Source organism: Oncorhynchus mykiss, chromosome 11, assembly GCF_057628025.1.
Source record: "Oncorhynchus mykiss isolate SJ-2025 chromosome 11, ASM5762802v1, whole genome shotgun sequence".
In the NCBI taxonomy this organism is placed as follows: Eukaryota; Metazoa; Chordata; class Actinopteri; order Salmoniformes; family Salmonidae; genus Oncorhynchus; species Oncorhynchus mykiss.
In genome coordinates this window covers 80,111,360-80,135,241 of record NC_143032.1, presented here as the reverse complement: position 1 = coordinate 80,135,241, position 23,882 = coordinate 80,111,360, and the positions used below count along the sequence as shown (strand labels likewise).

Here is a 23,882-nt window from a genome sequence, read left to right as displayed (position 1 = left end):
GACAGAGATGGTCACCTCGCTTCGAGTCTTTAGGAAACTATGCAGTATTTTGTTTTCTTTATGTATTATTTCTTACATTGTTAGCCCAGAAAATCTTAAGTGTTATTACATACAGCCGGGAAGAGCGATGTCAACTTACCAACATTACGACTAGGAATACGACTTTCCCGAAGTTGATCCTTTGTTCGGACCACCACCCAGGACAGTGGATCTAATCCCAGTAGCCAACCCAAAACAATGTCGCCGCAGAAGAGGCAGACGGAGCGGCCTCCTGGTCAGGCTCCGTAGGTGTACACACCGCACACCACTTCGGAGTATAATACTCGCCAATGTCCAGTCTCTTGACAACAAGGTAGACAAAATTAGAGCAAGGGTTGCCATCCAGAGAGACATCAGAGATTGTAACATTCTCTGTTTCATGGAAACATGGCTCTCTTGGGATACGTTGTTGGAGTCGGTTCAGCCACCAGGCTTCTTCATGCGTCGCACCGAAAGCGTTAAACACCTCTCTGGGAAGAAGAAGGACGGGGGTGTATACTTCATGATTAATGACTGATTAATGATGGTGTAATCGTAACAACATACAGGAACTCAAGTCCTTCTGCTCATGCGACCTAGAATTCCTAATAATCAAATGCCGGCCGTATTATCTCCCAAGAGAATTTTCGTCAGTTATCGTCACTGCTGTGTATATTCCCCCTCAAGCAAACACCACGATGGCCCTCAAGGAACTATGTAAACTGGAAACCATATATCCTGAGGCTGCATTCATTGTAGCTGCGGATTTTACAAAGGTTTGAGAACAAGGCTACCTTTTGGGAACAAGGCTACTTAAATTATTTCAGCATATTGCTTAAAGCACACGCGCGGGCAATACACTCGATCACTGCTACTTTACCTTCCGCGATGCATACGAGGCCCTCCCTTAGGCAAATCCGACCACGACTCCATCTTGCTCCTACCGTGTTATAGGCAGAAACTAAAAGAGGATATACCCGTGACTAGAACCATTCAATGCTGGTCTGACCAATCGTAATCCACGCATCAAGATTGTTTTGATCACGCGGACTGGGACATGTTCCAGGAAGCCTCAGAGAACAACATCAATCCATATGCTGACTCGGTGAGTGAGTTTATAAGGTATTGCATTGGAGATGTTGTAACAACTGTAACTATTAAAACCTACGAAGTGCTTTGAGAGACTAGTCAAGGATCATATCACCTCCACCTTACCTGCCACCCTAGACCCACTTAATTTTGCATACCGCCCCAACAGGTCCACAGATGATGCAATCGCCATCACACTGCCCCCTCCCATCTGGACAAAAGGAATACCTATGTAAGAATGCTGTTCATTGACTACCATAGTACCCTCCAAGCTCATCATGAACCTTTTACGTGTAGGGGGCAGTATTTTCGTTTTAGGCTAAAAAAACGTGCCCATTTGAAACTGCCTATTTCTCAGCCCCAGAAACTAGAATATGCATATAATTATCAGATTAGGATAGATAACACTCTAAAGTTTCCAAAACTGTAAAAAATATTGTCTGTGAGTATAACAGAACTGATATTGCAGGCGAAAGCCTGAGGAAAATCCAATCAGGAAGTGCCTCTTATTTTGAAACCTCTCTGTTCCTATGCATGCCTATCCTCCATTTAAAGGGATATCAACCAGATTCCTTTTTCTTTGGCTTCCCTAAGGTGTCAACAGTTTTTAGACATATTTTCAGGCTTTTATTTTGAAAAATTAGCGTGAAGGATCACATTGCGTAAGTGGATAGGTGGGGGCTCTCATAGTGAGTTTTGCGCAATTGAGTAAAGCCGCCATTGTTCCTCCCGCTGTTATTGAAAAATATACACACTCGGTTGATATATTATCGAATATATATTTTAAAAACAACCTGAAGATTGATTATAAAAAATGTTTGTCATGTTTCGGTGGACATTATGGATATGATTTGGAATATACCTCTGCGTTGTCGTGACCGCTCTTTCCTGTGGATTTCTGAACATAACGCGACAAACAAACGTTGGTATTTTAGGTATAAAAATAATCTTTATGGAACAAAAGAAACATTTGTTGTGTAACTGGGAGTCTCGTGAGTGAAAACATCCGAAGATCATCAAAGGTAAACCATTTTTTTGATTGTTTTTCTGATTTTCGTGACCTAGCTACTTAATGCTTAGTGTACATAATGCTATGCTATCGTTAAACTTACACAAACGCTTGGATTGCTTTCGCTGTAAAGCATAATTTCAAAATCTGAGACAACAGGTGGATTAACAAAAGGCTAAGCTGTGTTTTCCTATATTGCACTTGTGATTTCATGAATATAAATATTTTTTAGTAATATTATTTGAATGTGGCGCTATGCTATTCAGCGGTTGCTGATGACAATTATCCCGCTACCGGGATGGGTAGCGTCAACATTAACCTCTTTGGGCTAGTGGGCAGAGCCGCTGTATCAGATTTCAAAAAGGCTTTACGGCGAAAGCACACCATGCGGTTATCTGAGGACAGCGCCCACATACAAAAGCAAGAAAAACATTTTTCATTCAGGCAGGTGCGACACGAAAGTCAGAAATAGTGATATAATAAATGCCTTACCTTTGAAGATCTTATTCTGTTGGCACTCCAAAAGGTCCCAGTTACATCACAATTGGTCCTTTTGTTTGATAAAGTTCTTCTTTATATCCATAAAAACTATACCATACTATACCGGGGCGGCAGGGTAGCCTAGTGGTTAGAGCGTTGGACTAGTAACCTCCGTAGGTTGCAAGTTCAAACCCCTGAGCTGACAAGGTACAAATCTGTCGTTCTGCCCCTGAACAGGCAGTTAACCCACTGTTCCTAGGCCGTCATTGAAAATAAGAATTTGTTCTTAACTGACTTGCCTAGTTAAATAAAGGTAAAATAAAAATACTTATGTAAATAAGTATAGTAGTTTTATTTGTAATACATTCGCAAACATTTATAAAAACCTGTTTTCGCTTTGTCATTATGATGTGTGTAGATTGCTTAGGATTTTTAAAGTTTGGACACACCTACTCATTCCAGGGTTTTTCTTTATTTGTACTATTTCCTACATTGTAGAATAAAAACATCAAAACTATAAAATAACACATACATGTTGTAACCTAAAATGTGTTAAACTAATCAAAATATATTTTAAATTGGAGATTCTTCAAAGTTGCCACCCTTTGCCTTGATTATAGCTTTGCACACTCTAGGCATTCTCTCAACCAGCGTCATGCATTTCAGTTAACATGTGTGCCTTGGTAAAAGTAAATTTGTGGAATTTCGTTCCTTCTTAATGCGTTTTGATCCAATCAGTTGTGTTGTGACAAGGTTTGGGTGGTATACAGGAGAGACCCCAATTTGGTAATAGAGTAAGTCCATATGTGACCCGTATCAGGAAACTAGGCGTATGTCACAAGTCACTTAATCAATAAGGAGAGCTTTTGAACGTGAAAACTTTTTTTTTATCAAAATGCGTTTTTTGGCGGAAATGCCTTCTTGAACATGTGAACTTTCATGTGCCTTATTAACAAACTTTAATGTTATCTGTAAATACGAATGAAGTTGTTAAATAACAAGCCTAAGGGACCTCCCGAGTGGCGCAGTGGTCTATCGTAATGCTAGCTCTGCCACTAGAGATTCTGGGTTCGAGTACAGGCTCTGTCGCAGCCGGCCGTGACCGGGAGACCCATGGGGTGGCGCACAATTGGCCCAGCGTCGTCCGTGTTAGGGGAGGGTTTGGCCGGCAGGGATATCCTTGGCTCATCGCGCACTAGCGACTCCTGTGGTGGGCCGCAGTGCACGCTGACATGGTCGCCAGGTGTACAGTGTTTCCTCCGAGACATTGGTGTGGCTGGCTGGCTTCAGGGTCGGATGGGCATTGTGTCAAGAAGCAGTGCGGCTTGGTTGGGTTGTGTTTCGGAGGACGCATTTCTCTCGACCTTCGCCTCTCCCGAGTCCGTACGCGAGTTGCAGCGATTAGACAAGACTGTAACAACCAATTGGACACCATGAAATTGGGGAGAAAAAAGTGGTGGAAAAAAAAAAACATGAAAAAAATTACGAGCCGGTTTAGCCAAAGAAATTGACAGGAACTTTCCTGCTAGCCATGATAGGCTGAGATAATGAGTGGACTGGACATGCCAAGAGATGAGTTTTAGATTGGTCTGCGGTGTAGCATCTTGTGTCTATAAAATGAGCTGCTCGTTATGCGTAGATAATCCTTTCTACTGCAGTTATTCCTAAAGATATAATGTTAGCTATGGAGAACTGCAAATATGTTGCTACTGCTCTCAATAACATTGCTGCCCTGAATTCATCCGGCGCTATCGACAAAGGTCATTCGGAAAAAGTTGTGATGAACAACTTTCTGGAGGACCATCGTGCCACGCAGACTCTCTCTGACTGAACATGAATCAGATGATGAGGAAATCCCTGATTCAGGAAAAAACATTTTCATTGAAGAAGACATTGTAGAGTCTTCTGACGACAGTGATGGAGAAGAAACAGCGATCAACAGTGGTGTTGTAACATTATTATACAAATGTGTTCAGTTATTAATTGGTCAATCAAGGCTGTACAGGAAAAAATACAACTATTATTTTTATTTTAGAGATTCTCAACATGAACAGCATGTATAGAATTACAAAGTGAACACCACAGCTGTTGTACATAGAAGACAGGAGGAGATACAGATTGTTAGTATTATTATATATTTTTAATTGTTTGTTGAAGGTAGACATAAAGACAGAACACAATCAATAGTAACAACATATGAATTTTAGCATCAAGAACAAAAACAATAATTCACTGGTTATATTAACACATATTCATTAATGAAGGTTATATTGTTTATAGTGGGGGGGTGGGGGTGGTGGGGGTGGTGGGGGGGGTGGGGGTGGGGGGGGTGGGGGTGGTGGGGGTGGTGGGGGTGGGGGTGGTGGGGGTGGGGGGGGTGGGGGGGGTGGTGGTGGTGGTGGGGGTGGGGGTGGTGGGGGGGGGGGTGGGGGTGGGGGTGGTGGGGGTGGGGGTGGGGGTGGTGGGGGTGGGGGGGTGGTGGTGGTGGGGGGGGTGGGGGTGGTGGGGGTGGGGGGGGTGGGGGGGGTGGTGGGGGTGGGGGTGGTGGGGGGGGTGGTGGGGGTGGGGGTGGTGGGGGTGGGGGGGTGGTGGTGGTGGGGGGGGTGGGGGTGGTGGTGGTGGGGGTGGTGGGGGTGGGGGGGGTGGTGGTGGTGGTGGGGGTAGTGGGGGTGGTGGGGGTGGGGGTGGTGGTGGGGGTGGTGGGGGTGGGGGTGGTGGGGGGGGTGGGGGTGGTGGGGGTGGGGGTGGTGGGGGGGGTGGTGGTGGTGGTGGTGGGGGTAGTGGGGGTGGTGGGGGTGGGGGTGGTGGTGGGGGTGGTGGGGGTGGGGGTGGTGGGGGTGGGGGGGGTGGTGGGTGGGCGTGGTGGGGGTGGTGGGGGTGGGGGTGGGGGGGGTGGTGGTGGGGGTGGGGGGGGTGGTGGTGGTGGGGGTGGTGGGAGTGGGGGGGGTGGTGGTGGTGGGGGTGGTGGGGGTTGGGGTGGGGGGGGTGGTGGTGGGGGTGGTGGGGGTGGGGGGGGTGGTGGTGGTGGGGGTGGTGGGGGTGGGGGGGGTGGTGGTGGTGGGGGTGGTGGGGGTGGGGGGGGGTGGTGGTGGTGGTGGGGGTGGTGGGGGTGGGGGTGGGGGTGGTGGGGGTGGGGGGGTGGTGGTGGTGGGGGTGGTGGGGGTGGGGGGGGTGGTGGTGGTGGGGGTGAGGGGGGTGGGGGTGGTGGTGCGGGGGGTGGGGGTGGGGGGGGTGGTGGTGGTGGGGGTGAGGGGGGTGGGGGTGGTGGTGTGGGGGGTGGGGGTGGGGTTCGGGTTCTGGTACATAGTGTTAATTTTATCAATTATAACATTATCTAGATCAGATATAATGTTAAAATGAAGGTTGTTCAGGGTGATCACTCTGTCTTCCACCTCAGGATGGGTGGTGCCGCCTCCCTGTATGTTTCTATGGGCTGCATTTTGAAGGGGCTGTAGTAGTTCTCTGCTTTTAATAACTACACTCTCCTGAGCTGTTCTCTTTAAGTCTTTTTCAATAAGAATTTCTGTCTCTTCCCAAATATTCTCCTCAAAAAGTTCCCTGTGATAAGGTCTGACCTTGCAAGATCTACAACAGATATCCCTCCAAGGTACTGCAGTCAGAATGGAATTCCCAACAAGTAGAAACAGAACCAGTCCTGAGCCGTAAACCTGAAACAGAATTAGCAAATGTTCAAGCAAACTGAACGCACCCCAGGTCTCCACCCCCCTCAATACTCTGGTCTCCACCCCCCCGCAATACTCTGGTCTCCACCCCCCCTCAATACTCCGGTCTCCACCCCCCTCAATACTCTGCCCCCCCCCTCCATTACTCTGGTCTCCACTCCGCCTCCATAGTAAAAAATCAATGACAATTGCATAATTAAAGGTACTTACCATGGAGAACCTTTTGATATTAGTTTGCTTTTCTAGGTCCTCTTGGTAGATTGGGGTATTAGTGTGTCCACAGGGACTCTCTGGACTTTCATAGCACACGTACCAGTCTCCATCAAAAAGCACACACACAACCCACAGCAACCCTTTAGAGACTGCCTTAATGAAGATTCCCAACAGTCTTCCACACAAATCACATCTGCATCTGCATGTCATTCTCAAGACTCGTTGAAACTCTCTGTCCATCCAGAGAGCCAAGAAAATCAAGATCACAGCTGGAAACACCATGTAGTAGATACAGTGTTCAGGGGTAACCCCTGTTTTAACTCCATCTTCACAAGAGCATTTTAAGTGGTCATCAAACATAATGTGGTACAGAAAAAGAGCAAAGAAGGTCATGTAAAAACTGCCTGATTTTCTCACTTGTTCGAACAGAATGTCAAATGCTGGCTTGATGTAATCCATCGTGATCAGATTTTCTGTCTACTTTCCTCTCTCCAGATGAACAGAGTGGCGATGTTAGTTGCTGGTACATCTCTGCTAGTCTGGTTACTCTGGTCTCCACCCCCTCAATACTTTGGTCTCCACCCTCCTTCAAAACCCAGGGTGCATTTATGCATACTAATCCAGGCTGCCCAACGCATCACCGGGGGCAAACTACCTGTCCTCCAGGACACCGGAAGCACCCGATGTCACAGGAAGGCCAAAAAGATCATCAAGGACAACAACCACCCGAGTCACTGCCTGTTCACCCCGCTATCATCCAGAAGGTGAGGTCAGTACAGGTGCATCAAAGCCGGGACCGAGAGACTGAAAAACAGCTTCTATCTCAAGGCCATCAGACTGTTAAAAAGCCTTCACTAACCGACCTCCACCCGGTTACTCAACCCTGCACCTTAGAGGCTGCTGCCCCATTTACATAGACTTGGAACACTAGTCACTTTAATAATGGAACACTGGTCACTTTAATAATGGAACACTGGTCACTTTAATAATGGAACACTGGTCACTTTAATAATGGAACACTGGTCACTTTAATAATGGAACACTGGTCACTTTAATAATGGAACACTGGTCACTTTAATAATGGAACACTGGTCACTTTAATAATGGAACACTGGTCACTTTAATAATGGAACACTGGTCACTTTAATAATGGAACACTGGTCACTTTAATAATGGAACACTGGTCACTTTAATAATGGAACACTGGTCACTTTAATCATGGAACACTGGTCCCTTTAATAATGGAACACTGGTCACTTTAATAATGGAACACTGGTCACTTTAATAATGGAACACTGGTCACTTTAATAATGGAACACTGGTCACTTTAATAATGGAACACTGGTCACTTTAATCATGTTTACATACTGCTTTACTTACTAAACTCATATGTATATACTGTATTCTATTCTACTGTATTTTAGTCAATGCCACTCTGATATTGCTCGTCCTAATATTTATATTTTCCTTAATTACATTATTTTACTTTTAGATGTGTGTATTGTGAATATTGTTGTGAATTGTTAGATATTACTGCACTGCTGGAGCTAGAAACACATGCATTTCACTACACCCACAATAACATTTGCTAAACATGTGTATGTGAGCAATACATTCTCTTCATTTGATTTGATGGGATATTGCAGCTAGAATTTCCCCTGAATCACCATAGTTAACCTCCCTATCCCATGTGAATTCTACTGATATGTGAGTGAACAGGTGGCCAGCAATGTTCCCTCTAAGCTGCGAGTGTAAGTGGGTGTGCAGCTGCCACACAGAAGACATTTCCACCTATGAAGAGAAACACGAGATTGAACTTCGCTCAACTTCATAGTTTTCCCATTTTAGTTTCTACAGCGTCCCCTGACTACCCTCCTGTCTACTTTCCTCTCCCAAGATGAACAGAGTGGTGATGTTAGTTCCTGGTAGACTTCTACTAGTCTGGTTACACTTCTGATAAACACAATTCAACTGCAGATGCATTCTGTTTTAAAATCTGTTGTTTTGTGCATAGCAATGCACCTTTTAGAGTGTACACGCTGCATTTTACAGATGAACAACTTGTTAAATAAGAAAATGATGCCTTTAATTTCAGAGACTTATCAAAATGAACAGCATCAACGTGGTCAATACTCTAGTCTCCCCCCCCCCCCCTCAATTCTATGGTCCCCAGCTCCTTCCCCAAAACATTGCCCCCCCACCCCACTCAACAACCCCCCTCAACATTCTGGGGACTTTTTTCAATCAATAAAAAGTAAATAATGAAAGGTTCCCACCATGACCTCCTTTTTGAAATGAGTTTTGAGGTGAGTTACTAGTTATTACAATGTTTCAGTTGATAACCAATCACATCTAGTTCATGGTGAATATTATTACAATGTTTCAGTTGATAACCAATCACATCTAGTTCATGGTGAATATTATTACAATGTTTCAGTTGATAACCAATCACATCTAGTTCATGGTGAATATTATTACAATGTTTCAGTTGATAACTAGTCACATCTAGTTCATGGTGAATATTATTACAATGTTTCAGTTGATGACCAGTCACATCTAGTTCATGGACCAGAGGGCCACATTTCACATATTTGGCCACTTTGGGGTGACACAGTCTAATGATGATTTTCAGTAAGGTCCGTGTCTGTGGGTTATATTTTGGTATGATAGACATTAATTGGAAGCAGCTAAATGTGGTTATCACTGCATTATAAGTCCAATACGAAAATGATGCCTTTAATTTCAGAGACGTATCAAAATGAACAGCATGAACATGTTCAGTATTGCAATGTGAACACCACAGCTGTTGTGTCTTGGTTTGTGCTTTTCCCAACTCCATTCATATTTTTGTTACAGTAGTTCCAGGGGGAGTTACAGTAGTTCCAGGGGCTACAGATCTGGGAAGTTCAGGGAACATAGAGCTGGTTATATGAGAACATAGGACAGATATCTTGTAAATATTAAGATTGTAAACGGTGATAACTCCATTTTCTACTTCAGGATGGGTGGTGCTGCTGCTTGTCCCGTTTCCTCCCTGTATGGTGGAGGTTGTAGGGGCTGCAGTCGAAGGGGGCTGTATAGTATTCCACTGGCTGCCTGTCTCCTTCCTGTGTGGTGGAGGTTGTAGATGTTGGCCTGTTTCCTCCCTGTATGGTGGAGGTTGTAGGGGCTGCAGTCGAAGGGGGCTGTATAGTATTCCACTGGCTGCCTGTCTCCTTCCTGTGTGGTGGAGGTTGTAGATGTTGGCCTGTTTCCTCCCTGTATGGTGGAGGTTGTAGGGGCTGCAGTCGAAGGGGGCTGTATAGTATTCCACTGGCTGCCTGTCTCCTTCCTGTGTGGTGGAGGTTGTAGATGTTGGCCTGTCTCCTTCCTGTGCTGTGGAGGTTGTAGATGTTGGCCTGTCTCCTTCCTGTGCTGTGGAGGCTGTAGATGTTGGCCTGTCTCCTTCCTGTGCGGTGGGGGTTGTAGATGTTGGCCTGTCTCCTTCCTGTGCTGTAGAGGTTGTAGAGGTTGGCCTGTCTCCTTCCTGTGCTGTAGAGGCTGTAGAGGTTGGCCTGTCTCCTTCCTGTGCTGTGGAGGTTGTAGAGGTTGGCCTGTCTCCTTCCTGTGATGTGGAGGTTGTAGAGGTTGGCCTGTCTCCTTCCTGTGCTGTGGAGGTTGTAGATGTTGACCTGTCTCCTTCCTTTGCCTTGGAGGTTGTAGAGGTTGGCCTGTCTCCTTCCTGTGCTGTGGAGGTTGTAGAGGTTGGCCTGTCTCCTTCCTGTGATGTGGAGGTTGTAGATGTTGGCCTGTCTCCTTCCTGTGCTGTGGAGGTTGTAGATGTTGACCTGTCTCCTAATCTCAATATTCTGGTCTCTGCCCGCCCTCAATTCTTTGGTCCCCCCCCCCCCCCCCGATACTCTAGTCTCCATCCCCCTCACTACTTTGGTCTCCAGCCCAGTCAATACTCTGGTCTCCACCGCCCCTCAAAACTCTGGTGTAAAGGTACTCACCATGGACTCCCTTGTGAAATGAGTTTCGAGTTGCGTTTCTAGTTCCTCTTAATTAAGAGTGTGTGGTATTAGAGGGAACGGCCTCCCACTTTGATAAGTACCTATCAGCAGTTAATAACTTCTTAAAGGATCCAACCCTTTTTTTCAATTTTCACCTAAAATTATATCTATATCCGGCTTATATAATCTCCATCTCCATACCCAAATCTAACTGCCTGTAACTCAGACCCTGAAGCAAAGATATGCATATTCTTGGTACCATTTGAAAGGAAACACTTTGAAGTTTGTGTAAATGTGAAAGGAATGTAGGAGAATATAATACTATAGATCTGGTAAAAGATAATACAAAGAAAGAAACAACCATTCTTTGTATTTTTTTGTACCATCATCTTTGAAATGCAAGAGAAAGGCCATCATGTATTATTCCAGCATAGCTGCAATTTAGATTTTTGCCACTAGATGGCAGCAGTGTATGTGAAAAGCTTTAGACTGATCCAATGAAACATTGCATTTCGGTTCAACATTTTGTATCAAGACTGCCCAAATGTGCCTAATTTGTTAATTAATAACTTTTCATGTTCAAAATTGTGCACTCTCCTCAAACAATAGCATGGTATTATTTCACTGTAATAGCTACTATAATTTGGACAGCGCAGTTCAGTGGGGCGCCAGCGTCCCACCTCGACAACAGCCAGTGAAATGCTAGAGTGCCAAATTCAAATTAAATTATTAGAAATATTTAACTTTCATACTATCACAAGTGCAATACACCAAATTAAAGCTTTACTTCTTGTTAATATAACCACAGTGTCCGATTTCAAAACGGCTTTTCGACGAAAGCACAACATGTCATTATGTTAGGACAGCGCCTACTCACAGTAAAGCATACAGGCATTTTCCAACCAAGCAGAGTTGTCACAAAAAGCAGAAATAGAGATAAAATGTATATTCTTCATCAGATGACACTGTCGGGACAACATGTTACACAATACATGTATGTTTGGTTCGATCAAGGTTATAAATCTTCTCTTACCTTTGCTGATCTTCGGCGGAATGCACTCGGAAGACTCCCAGTTCCAAAATAAATGTTTGTCATCATTACAGAGTAAAAATAGCGAGTGGCGAGCATTCACGTTCCCACGCTGAAAATATCTTATGTCTTTTAGCGTGTCACTTCCTCAAACTGGTCTTACTCGACCCCCGTTCACAGAAGAAGTATGAAAACAACTTCTAAAGACTGTTGACATCTGCTGGAAGCATTGGGAAGTGACCTTCCTCCTAGAGATCTCACATGGAAAATACAAAAATACATTTTTCCACTTCCTGGTTGAATTTTTGTCAGGTTTTTGCCTGCTATAGGAGTTCTGTTATACTCACAGACATTATTTTAACAGTTTTGGAAACATTATGTTTTCTATCCAAATCTACACATTATATGCATATCATAGATTCTGGACCTGAGCAACAGGCAGTTTACTCCGGGCACGCTTTTCATCAAAACTTCCCAATGCTGCCCCCTAGCCCAAACATTAAGGCAAGGGCTGATTTCAAGGTTTTACTGCTAACCTACAAAGCATTACATGGGCTTGTACCTACTTATCTTTCCGATTTAATCCTGCTGTACATACTTACACATACGCTACGGTCACAAGACTCAGGCCTCCTTACTGTCCCTAGAATTTCTAAGCAAAAAGCTGGAGGCAGGGCTTTCTCCTATAGAGCTCCATTTTTATGGAATGGTCTGCCTACCCATGTGAGAGACGCAGACTCTGTCTCAACCTTTAAGTCTTTATTGAAGACGCATCTCTTCAGTAGGTCATATGATTGAGTGTAGTTTTGCCCAGGAGTGTGAAGGTGAACGGAAAGGCACTGGAGCAACAAACCACCCTTGCTGTCTCTGCCTGGCCGGTTCCCCTCTCTCCACTGGGATTCTCTGCCTCTAACCCTACTACAGGGGCTGAGTCACTGGCTTACTGGTGCTCTTCCATGCCATCCCTAGGAGGGGTGCGTCACTTGAGTGGGTTGAGTCACTGACGTGATCTTCCTGTCCGGGTTGGCGCTCCCCCTTGGGCTGTGCCATGGCAGAGATCTTTGTGTGCTATACTCAGCCTGTCTCAGGAGGGTAAGTTGGTGGTCTGTTGATATCCCTCTAGTGGTTTGGTGCTGTCCTTTGGCAAAGTGGGTGGGGTTATATCCTGCCTGTTTGGCCCTGTCCGGGGGTATTGTCGAACGGGGCTACAGTGTCTCCCGACCCCTCTTGTCTCAGCCTCCAGTGTTTATGCTGCAGTAGTTTATGTGTCTCTTTTTCTCTATTTCTCTCTTTCTTTCTTTATCTCTCTCGGAGGACCTGAGCCCTAGGACCATGCCTCAGGACTACCTGGCCTGATGACTCCTTGCTGTCCCCAGACCACCTGGCCCTGCTGCTGCTCCAGTTTCAACTTGTCTGCCTGCTGTTAAGGAACCCTGACCTGTTCATCGGACGTGCTACCTGTCCCAGACCTGCTGTTTTCAACTCTCTAGGGACAGCAGGAGCGATAGATATACTCTGAATGACTGGCTATGAAAAGCCAACTGCAATTTACTCCTAAGGTGTTGACCTGTTGCAACCTCAACAGCCACTGTGATTATTATTATTTGACCCTGCTGGTCATCTATGAACATTTGAACATCTTGGCCATGTTCTGTTAAAATCTCCACATAGCCTGGCCACCCCACATAGCCTGGTTCCTCTCTAGGTTTTTCCTAGGTTTTGGCCTTTCTAGGGAGTTTTTCCTAGCCATCGTGCTTCTACACCTGCATTGCTTGCTGTTTGGGGTTTTAGGCTGGGTTTCTGTACAGCACTTTGAGATATCAGCTGATGTACGAAGGGCTATATAAATAAATTAGATTTGATTTGATATTACAGACTACAAAGGGAAGCACAGCTGCGAGCTGCCCAGTGACATGAGCCTACCAACCAAGCTAAATTACTCCAATGCTCATTTTGAGGGAAATAACACTGAAACATGCATGAGAGCATCAGCTGTTCCGGACGACTGTGTGATCATGCTTTCAGTAGCCGATGTGAGTAACACCTTTAAATATGTCAACATTCACAAGGCCGTAGGGCCAGACGGATTAGCAGGACGTTTACTCCGAGCATGCGCTGACCAACTGGCTAGTGTCTTCACTGACATTTTCAACCTGTCCCTGACTGAGTCTTTACTACCAACATGTTTCAAGCAGACCACCATAGTCCAAGTGCCCAAGAAAACTAAGGTAACCTGCCTAAATGACTACGTACCCGTAGCACTCACATCTGTAGCCATGATGTGATTTGAAAGGCTGGTCATCAACACCATTATCCCAGAAACCTTAGACTCACTCCAATTTGCATGCCGCTCCAACAGATACACAGATGATGCAATTTCTATTGCACTCATCACTGCCTTTTCCCACCTGGACAAAAGGAACACATATGTGAGAATGCTATTAATTGACTACAGCTCAGCCTTCAACACCATAGTGACCTCAAAGCTCATCACTAAGCTAAGGACCCTGGGACTAAACACATCCCTCTGCAAGTGGATCCTGGACTTCCGGACGGGCTGCCCCCAGGTGCTCAGTCCCCTCCTGTACCCCCTGTTCACTCATTACTGCATGGCCAGGCACGACTCCAAAACCATCATCAAGTTTGCTGATGGCACAACAGTGGTAGGCCTGATCACCGACAACGACAGCCTATAGGAAGGAGGTCAGAGACCTGGCCATGTGGTGCATCTCCCTCAACATAATCAAGACAAAAGACATGATTGTGGACTACAGGAAAAGGAGAACCGAGCACGCCCCCATTCTTATCGACAGTGCTGTAGTGGAGCAGGTTGAGAGCTTCAAGTTCCTTGGTGTCCACATCACCAACAATCTATCATGGTCCAAACACACAAAGACAGTTGTTAAGAGGGCACAACAAAGCCAAATTTTGGCATGGGTCCTCAGAACCTCAAAAGGTTCTACAGCTGCATCATCAAGAACATCACTGGTTGCATCACTGCCTGGTATGGTAACTGCTTGGCCTCCGAACGCAAGGCACTACAGAGGGTAGTGCGTACGGCCCAGTACATCACTGGGGCCATCCAGGACCTCTTTACCAGGCGGTGTCAGAGGAAGGCCCTAAAACATTGTCAAAGACTCCCGTCACCCTAGTCATAGACTGTTCTCTCTGCTACCGCATGGCAAGTGGTACCGGAGCGCGAAGTCTAGGTCCAAAAGGCTTCGTAACAGCTTCTACCCCCAAGCCATAAGACTCCTGAACAGCTAATCAAATGGCCACCAGACCCCTCTTTTACTCTGCTGCTACTCTCCGTTTATTATCAATGCATAGACACTTTAACTCTACCTACATGTACATATTACCTCAATTACCTCGACGAACCAGTGCCCCCACACATTGACTCTGTACCAGTACCCCCCTGTATATAGCCTCACTATTGTTATTTTACTGCTGCTGTTTAATTATTTGTTACTTTTGTTTTATATATATTTTTTACTTCACAATAATGTTTTCTTAACTTCTTAATGCTTGTTGGTTAAGCGCTTGTAAATAAGCATTTCTCTGTAAGTATGTATGTATTCGGCGCATGTGACAAAAAACATTTAATTTGATTTGATTTGCATGGTGTAAAGAAAAATTCGAACCTAAACAGTTTGCAGCACTTCAAACGTGTGTAGTGATTTTTCTGTGGACATAATGCATGACATTCTTGAAGGGGTGGCTCAGTTTGAGTTCAAATTGTTGTTTGAATATGTCTCTGAAAATTGTATTTTTTGAAAATGTCCGCTTCTCTCTAGAGTCTACTCGTTTGACTATGTGTACTTGGAGTGCAAAACTAAAGTCAACCGAGAGGACAGTGGAAATAACGTAGCACTTAATTCTATTCAAACTCTGTTTCTTGTGAGAAACGTTCCCTTGATTTTGGGTGATTTTGTTCCACCGGGAAATGACAACTGGAATTTGCTGGTCATCTTACTGCAAATAATCAACATTGTTTTATTTGTTGCTTTTCTTAGCCAGGGCATGACTATGTATCTGAAGCATTGGATAATTGAACATTGCACACTTTTTAAACAATTGTACCCACATGAAAACATAATACCTAAATATCACTTCATGAAACCCAGCTTGGAAAATTCCAGAAAAGTATGTCATGGCTCATTGGAGTCAATTGGAGGTGTACCTGTGGATGTATTTCAAGGCCTACCTTCAAATGCAGTGCCTCTTTGCTTGACATCATGGGAAAATCCATAGAAATCAGCCAAGACCTCAGAAAAACAATTGTGGACCTCCACAAGTCTGGTTCATCCTTGGGAGCAATTTTCAAACGCCTGAAGGTACCACGTTCGTCTGTACAAACAATAGTACGCAAGTATAAACACCATGGGACCACGCAGCCATCATACCACTCAAGAAGGAGACACGTTCTGTCTCCTAGAGATGAACGTACTTTGGTGCGAAAAGTGCAAGTTAATCCCAGAACAACAGCAAAGGACCTTGTCAAGATGCTGGAGGAAACAGGTACAAAGTATCTATATCCACAGTAAAACGAGTCCTATATTGACATAACCTGAAAGGTCGCTCAGCAAGGAAGAAGACACTGCTCCAAAACCGCCATAAAAAAAGCCAGACTACAGTTTACAACTGCACATGGGGACAAAGATTGTACATTTAGGAGAAATGTCCTCTGGTCTGATGAAACAAAAATAGAACTGTTTGGCCTTTATGACCATAGTTACGTTTGGAGGAAAAAGGGGGAGGCTTGCAAGCCGAAGAACACCACCGCAACTGTGAAGCACAGGGGTGGCAGCATCATGCTGTGAGGGTGCTTTGCCCCAGGGAGGACTGGTTCACTTCACAAAATAGATGGCTTCATGAGGCGGGAAAATTATGTGGATATATTGAAGCGTCATTTTGAGACATCAGTCAGGAGGTTAAAGGATCTTCCAAATGGACAATGACCCCAAGCATACTTCCAAAGTTGTGACAAAATGACTTAAGGACAACAAAGTCAAGGTTTTAGAGTGGCCAGCACAAAGCCCTGACCTCAATCCTATAGAATATTTGTGGGCAGAACTGAACAAGTGTGTGCATGGAGGCCTACAAACCTGACTTAGTTACACCAGCTCTATCAGGAGGAATGGGCCAATTCTCCCAATTTATTTTGGGAAGCTTGTGGAAGGCTACCCGAAACCTTTGACCCAAGTTAAACAATTTAAAGGCAATGCTACCAAATACTAATTGAGTGTATGTAAACTTCTGACCCACTGGGAATGTGATAAAAAAAAAAAAAGCTGAAATAAATCACTCTCTACTATTATTCTACATTTCACATTCTTAAAATAAAGTGGTCATCTTAACTGACCTAAGACAGGAATTTTTACTAGGATTAAATGTCAGGAATTGTGAAAATTTGGCTAAGGTGTATGTAAACTTCCGACTTCAACTGTATGTGGGGGTTTGAGGCAAAGCACAAATTCTTTAAGAACACCCTCAAACTTCAAGAACATTACTAAGTCCCTTGCCAAAAAAACAACAATTTGCTATAGGTCATCACTGGGAGACATCACCATGGCTACATACTGAGTATGAAAGCATTTTCCCTGAGTAGTTTTACTGGTGGTGAGGAGTTGGCAGCGTCACTTCAGGTAACTATGCAAAAAGCCATTACTCTACCAGCTGGGTTAAGATGGTTGACACGGAGTACAGAGAGGGACTGTTCGTTTGCAGTTATCGTGACAAAAGCCGAGACACAGATGCAGACACAGGAGGTAAATGATTGGAGTCTTACAATGTTTATTCATCCAAAAAGGTAGGCAAGAGAATGGTTGTGGACAGGCAAAAGGTCAAAACCAGTTCAGAGTCCAGGAGGTACAGAGTGGCAGACAGGCTTGTGGTCAAGACATGCAGAATGTTCAGGCAGGGGGGTACAGAGTCCAGAAACAGGGGTCAAAACCGGGAGGACAAGAAAAAGGAGAAAAGCAAAAAGCAGGAGACCGGGGAAACCGCTGGTTGACTTGGAAACATACAGGACGAACTGGCACAGAGAGACAGGAAACACAGGGATAAATACACTGGGGAAAATCAGCAACGGGGGTCGAGACAATTATAAGGACAGGTGAAACAGATCAGGACGTGACAGCAGTAAGATGGAGCATGAAATACCAGTATTTTATGGTTGACAATATTGTATACCTATTGCTGGACAAGTTCCGTACTGATAATTTCAGTGAACATTACCAAGGATTCACTGTGTTTGTCTGTGCTGATGACAAAGTTGTTGTAAAAGTTTATCTGAAATTCTGTCCTTCAAAGTGCTTGCGGTGGTGAGGAGAGCCTTTACGTTGTTCCTTTGTTTGACATGATTAAGTAATAGTCAGATTATTGTCAACTTTGTCAAGACATTTGCATACCTAGTCTTAGGAGGACTTACACTTGTGTTAAATAGCAACTTTGCAAATACTCTTGTTCTCATATAGTACGTGTACTGAGCTGCCTGTGATGCACTGATTTCATTCTGATGCACCTGTGATGCACTGATATCATTCTGATGCACCTGTGATGCACTGATATCATTCTGATGCACCTGTGATGCACTGATTTCATTCTGATGCACCTGTGATGCACTGATTTCATTCTGATGCACCTGTGATGCACTGATTTCATTCTGATGCACCTGTGATGCACTGATTTCATTCTGATGCACCTGTGATGCACTGATTTCATTCTGATGAGCTGTGATGCACTGATTTCATTCTGATGCACCTGTGATGCACTGATTTCATTCTGATGCACCTGTGATGCACTGATTTCATTCTGATGCACCTGTGATGCACTGATTTCATTCTGATGCGCCTGTGATGCATTGATTTCATTCTGATGCACATGGGATGCACTGATTTCATTGGGATGCGCTGTGATGCACTGATTTCATTCTGATGAGCTGTGATGCACTGATTGCATTCTGATGCGCTGTGATGCACTGATTTCATTCTGATGAGCTGTGATGCACTGATTGCATTCTGATGCGCTGTGATGCACTGATTGCATTCTGATGTGCTGTGATGCACTGATTTCATTCTGATGCGGTGTGATGCACTGATTTCATTCTGATGAGCTGTGATGCAGTAAAACAGTTTTAGAAACGTCAAAGTGTATTCTATACAAATCCACAAATAATATCCATATGTTATCTTCTGGGGATGAGTAGATGGCAGTTGAATTTGGGTATGCTTTTCACCCAAACGTGAAAATGCTGCCCCCTATCCTAGAGAAGTGTTAACACTCAGAGTGTTTCAATATTAAACTACAAAAAGTGTTAAAATAAGAGTGGCCCTATATTAACACTGGACGAGTGTTGAAATAAGAGTGGCCCTATATTAACACTGGACGAGTGTTGAAATAAGAGTGGCCCTATATTAACACTGGACGAGTGTTGAAATAAGAGTGGCCCTATATTAACACTGGACGAGTGTTGAAATAAGAGTGGCCCTATATTAACACTGGACGAGTGTTGAAATAAGAGTGGCCCTATATTAACACTGGACGAGTGTTGAAATAAGAGTGGCCCTATATTTACACTGGATGAGTGTTGAAATAAGAGTGGCCCTATATTAACACTGGACGAGTGTTGAAATAAGAGTGGCCCTATATTAACACTGGATGAGTGTTGAAATAAGAGTGGCCCTATATTAACACTGGACGAGTGTTGAAATAAGAGTGGCCCTATATTAACACTGGACGAGTGTTGAAATAAGAGTGGCCCTATATTAACACTGGACGAGTGTTCAAATGAACACTTTCAAACTTGCTGTATTGAGACCAGATTTTGAACATGTTTATGCTGTTCATTTTGAAAAGTCACTCTGAAATTAAAGGCCTACTTTTCTTATTGAACAATTTGTTTGTCAGTAAAGTGCAAGGTGTACACTCTAACATTTGCTTTGTATCTGTCCCATCTTGGGAGACAAAACAATAGACTGTTAAACAACAGGATGCCGCTGCAACTGAGGCGTGTTTAGCAGAGGTGTAACCAGACTAATAGAGGTGTACCAGGAACTAAAATCATCACTCTATTCATCTGGGGAGAGGAAAATAGATAGGAGGGTAGTCAGGAGACGCTGTAGAAACTCTGATACTAATAGGTTATAATAAGGTTAAACATGGAGCACTTCAAGACAGCATTTAACAGTCTGATCGAACAACTGAGAAAAACAGCCAGAGTATTGAGGGGGTGTGAAGATCAGATTATTGAGGGGGGAACCAGAGTATTGGGAGGGGGGGGGGGTTATGGACACCAGAGTATTGAGGAAGGCGGGGGGTGGGGATCAGAGTATTGAGGGGGGGAACCAGAGTATTGGGAGGGGGGGTTTATGGACACCAGAATATTGAGGGGGGGGGGGTGGAGACTAGAGTATTGAGGGGGGGGGGGTTTATGGACACCAGAGTATTGAGGAAAGCGGGGGGTGGGGATCAGAGTATTGAGGGGGTGTGGAGACCAGAATATTGAGGGGGGGAACCAGAGTATTGGGAGGGGGGGTTTATGGACACCAGAATATTGAGGGGGGGTTTATGGACACCAGAATATTGAGGGGGGGAGGGGGGGGGGTGGAGACTAGAGTATTGAGGCGGGTAGAAACCAGGGTATAGTTTGGTCTAAATATATTAGATTACCTTTAACATGAAAACACATTTTGTTTCAGGTTATTGGATTGGTTCTGGTTCTGGTTCTGCTTGTTGTGACTTCTATTCCGACTGCAATACATTGGAGGGATATCTGTTCTGTTATACGCAGAAAATGTACAAGGTGCCAGAACATTAACGATTGCAGTACAATCAAAATGTATCACATGATGCTTTATGAGGAGAGTATTTTGGAAGACATAGACATTGCTATTGAAAAATACTTAAAGAGAACAGCTAAGGAGCGTGTAGTTCTTAAAATCAGAGAACTACTACAGCCCTCTTCGACTGCAGCCTCTACAACCCCCGCCACACAGGGAGGAGACGGGCCAACCTCTACAACCCCCACCACACAGGGAGGAGACGGGCCAACCTCTACAACCCCCACCACACAGGGAGGAGACGGGCCAGCCCCTCCAACCCCCACCACACAGGGAGGAGACGGGCCAACCTCGACAACCCCCGCCACACAGGGAGGAGATGGGCCAACCTCGACAACCCCCGCCACACAGGGAAGAGACGGGCCAGCCCCTCCAACCCCCACCACACAGGGAGGAGACGGGCCAACCTCGACAACCCCCGCCACACAGGGAGGAGACGGGCCAGCCCCTCCAAACCCCACCACACAGGGAGGAGACGGGCCAGCCCCTCCAAACCCCACCACACAGGGAGGAGACGGGCCAACCTCGACAAACCCCACCACACAGGGAGGAGACGGGCCAGCCCCTCCAAACCCCACCACACAGGGAGGAGACGGGCCAGCCCCTCCAACCCCCGCCACACAGGGAGGAGACGGGCCAGCCCCTCCAACCCCCACCACACAGGGAGGAGACGGGCCAACCTCGACAACCCCCGCCACACAGGGAGGAGACGGGCCAGCCCCTCCAAACCCCACCACACAGGGAGGAGACGGGCCAGCCCCTCCAAACCCCACCACACAGGGAGGAGACGGGCCAACCTCGACAAACCCCACCACACAGGGAGGAGACGGGCCAGCCCCTCCAAACCCCACCACACAGGGAGGAGACGGGCCAGCCCCTCCAACCCCCGCCACACAGGGAGGAGATGGGCCAACCTCGACAACCCCCGCCACACAGGGAAGAGACGGGCCAGCCCCTCCAACCCCCACCACACAGGGAGGAGACGGGCCAACCTCGACAACCCCCGCCACACAGGGAGGCGACGGGCCAACCTCGACAACCCCCACCACACAGGAAGGAGACGGGGGCAAGCAGCAGCACCACCCGTCCTGAGGTGGAAGATAGTAGGAGCAGCACCACCCGTTCTGAGGTGGAAGATAGTAGGAGCAGCACCACCCGTCCTGAGGTGGAAGATAGTAGGAGCAGCACCACCCGTCCTGAGGTGGAAGATAGTAGGAGCAGCACTAGTCCTGAGATGGAAGATAGATTGATCACCCTTGACAACCTTGATTTTGACAAGATATCTACGCTACATTCTCAAATAATCTGCTTGATGTTCCCAGAACAAACAAATTCAAGGAACGAAAGCTGAAGAAGTGGCCAGATGCCTCTACTTGAGGAAGGCCCTCAACCCTAACTCTGGTGTAATATATTTAGCATCAAATATGTACAATTATATATACATTAATAGTATGATACACTGTATGTGAACCGTTTGTGAAAACTGTGGCTTTCAAGTGAAATATTCAAATCAGCCACGCAAAAATGAACTGTAGTGAGTAGCGACCCTGTGTTTATAAGGCTACATCTGTCTCACAATAAACTGTGTTTCTGGTTAAGGTGGCAGCAGTAGTTTGGTACAATACAACTAGTATGGGTTATATGAGGGGGAGTGAGCAACTGTGGGTGATAAACCTTAACATCTACACTGTATAAGTCTGTATAATGTCACAGGGTGGAAATGTGAGCCGGGTGGCAAACATGACCCTGTTAGACCACAGTGATGATCGACAGGCTGTTCAAAGTCATCTTTATTTCTATGCTATAAACAATATAACCTTCATTAATGAATATGTGTTAATATAACCAATGAAATATTGTTTTTGTCTTTTTGTTCATATGTTGTTACTGTTGATTATATTCTGTCTTTATGTCTACCTTTAACAAAAAAATATAAATTGTATCGGTAAATTGGGTCCTGCGCTTCATTTTGTAATTTCCTGTCGGTCTTTTCAGTGGATCCACATGTAGAGAATGATGTAATATTGGTCAGAATTCTGTGAAAATTCCGAATAGAAGGCTCTGATTGGTTCTGATCAACCAGTTGGCTGTTTATGACATCATAAACACCAAACAGTAGTTGTATCTGTCAGATCAGATCTACAGTAATTTCTCTCCTCTTTGTACTTTTGGATGATTGGATGATTGATAACAGATCTTGCAGCGTGATAGAGTCAAATCAAGGTCACTATCCCGTGCGGGAAAGCAGGTCCTCTGACATCCTGGTCCCCAGGCGGTAATCCTCCTCTCTGACTAGGAGATGGTGGGATTATGGAGAAGAATAAGACGGCACTGACAGATATGGTAGCTCTGCTTCTAGCTCCTGAGCAACTTTGCAATATTTACATTTTTTGTGTGTTATTTCTTAATTTATTAGCCCAGACATTTTTGTTGTGTTATTTCTTACAGCCGGAAAAAACTTTGGGATATCAGAGTGGTGGTAACTCACCAGGAATACGACTTTCTCGAATTGGATCCTTTGTTCGTAACCCACCAGGGCAATTGAACTTATTCCAGAGGCTGCTCCAACACACCGCCGGCAGAGAAGAGGTAGTCAGAGTGGACTTCTACTCCGACTCAGGAGGCGTGCACACCATCCACCGCTTGTCAGTCTGGATAATAAAGTAAACAAGCTCATGGCGAGGATCTCCTTCCAGAAAGACATCAGGAATTATAACATACTCTGCTTCACGGAAACAAGGCTCTCTTGGGATATACTGTTCCTGTCCATTCAACTAGATGGGTTCTCAGTACATCATGTGGGCAGGAATAAAGAACTCTCAAAGAAGAAGAAAGGCGGGGGTGTATGTTTCCTGATTAACTACTCATGGTGTGATTGTGATAAAATACAGAAACTCAAATCCTTTTTGTTCTTCTGACCTAGAATGCCGACCGTATTACCTCCCAAGAGAATTCTCTTTGGTTATAGTCACAGTTGTGCATATTCTCCATCAAGCCGATACCACGACGCCCCTCAAAGAACTACACTGGACTTGCAAACTGGAAACTACATATCCTGAGGCCACATTTATTTTAGCTCGGGATTTTAACAAAGCAAATTTGAGGAAAATGCTACCTAAGTTCTACCAACACATTGTAGTACTGCAATACTCATTCTGAAAAAACATTGGACCACTGGATGCCTCAAGATTGTTTTGACCACTCCGACATTGCTCAATCTGATATTTATATTCCATTCTTTAACTTTTAGATTTGTGTGTGTTGTTGTGAATTGTTAGACACCTCTGCACTGTTGGAGCTAGGAACCCAAGCAATTCGCTACACCCGCAATAACATCTGCTAAATATGTGTACGTGACCAATACAAATGGATTTGAGTTGGAGCCACGGGAGGCCAAGGATGACTTCACCTCACTGCGGCGGTGAAGAGAAAGGCTGCCACGCTGCGCCTTGGTCCGATCTTTATAACGAACGTGACACCATTAATGCCACGCTGCGCCTTGGTCCGATCTTTATAACGAACGTG

General features: G+C 45.2%; 1 protein-coding gene across 1 annotated transcript; it reads right to left on the bottom strand.

Annotated features, from left to right (window-relative positions):
* Positions 1–459: 459 nt before the first annotated feature.
* LOC118937410 (uncharacterized) lies at positions 460–7,033 on the bottom strand. The gene is made up of 3 exons (XM_090189078.1): positions 6,490–7,033; positions 5,808–6,264; positions 460–509 (listed from the first exon to the last, which is right to left on the bottom strand). Exons 1-3 carry the CDS (start codon positions 6,949–6,951, stop codon positions 460–462), a joined length of 969 nt encoding a protein of 322 aa, XP_090045204.1. The 5' UTR covers positions 6,952–7,033.
* Between the last annotated feature and the right edge of the window lie 16,849 nt (positions 7,034–23,882).

Coding starts and splice junctions, on each gene's coding strand:
- LOC118937410 (XM_090189078.1), bottom strand. CDS start 6,951: ATGGATTACATCAAGCCAGCATTTGACATTCTGTTCGAACAAGTGAGA. Junction 6,265..6,489: donor ATATCAAAAGGTTCTCCATG/GTAAGTACCTTT, acceptor ATTCTGTTTCAG/GTTTACGGCTCAGGACTGGT. Junction 510..5,807: donor CCCCCCCACCCCCACCCCCC/GCACCACCACCC, acceptor TCTTCTTCCCAG/AGAGGTGTTTAACGCTTTCG.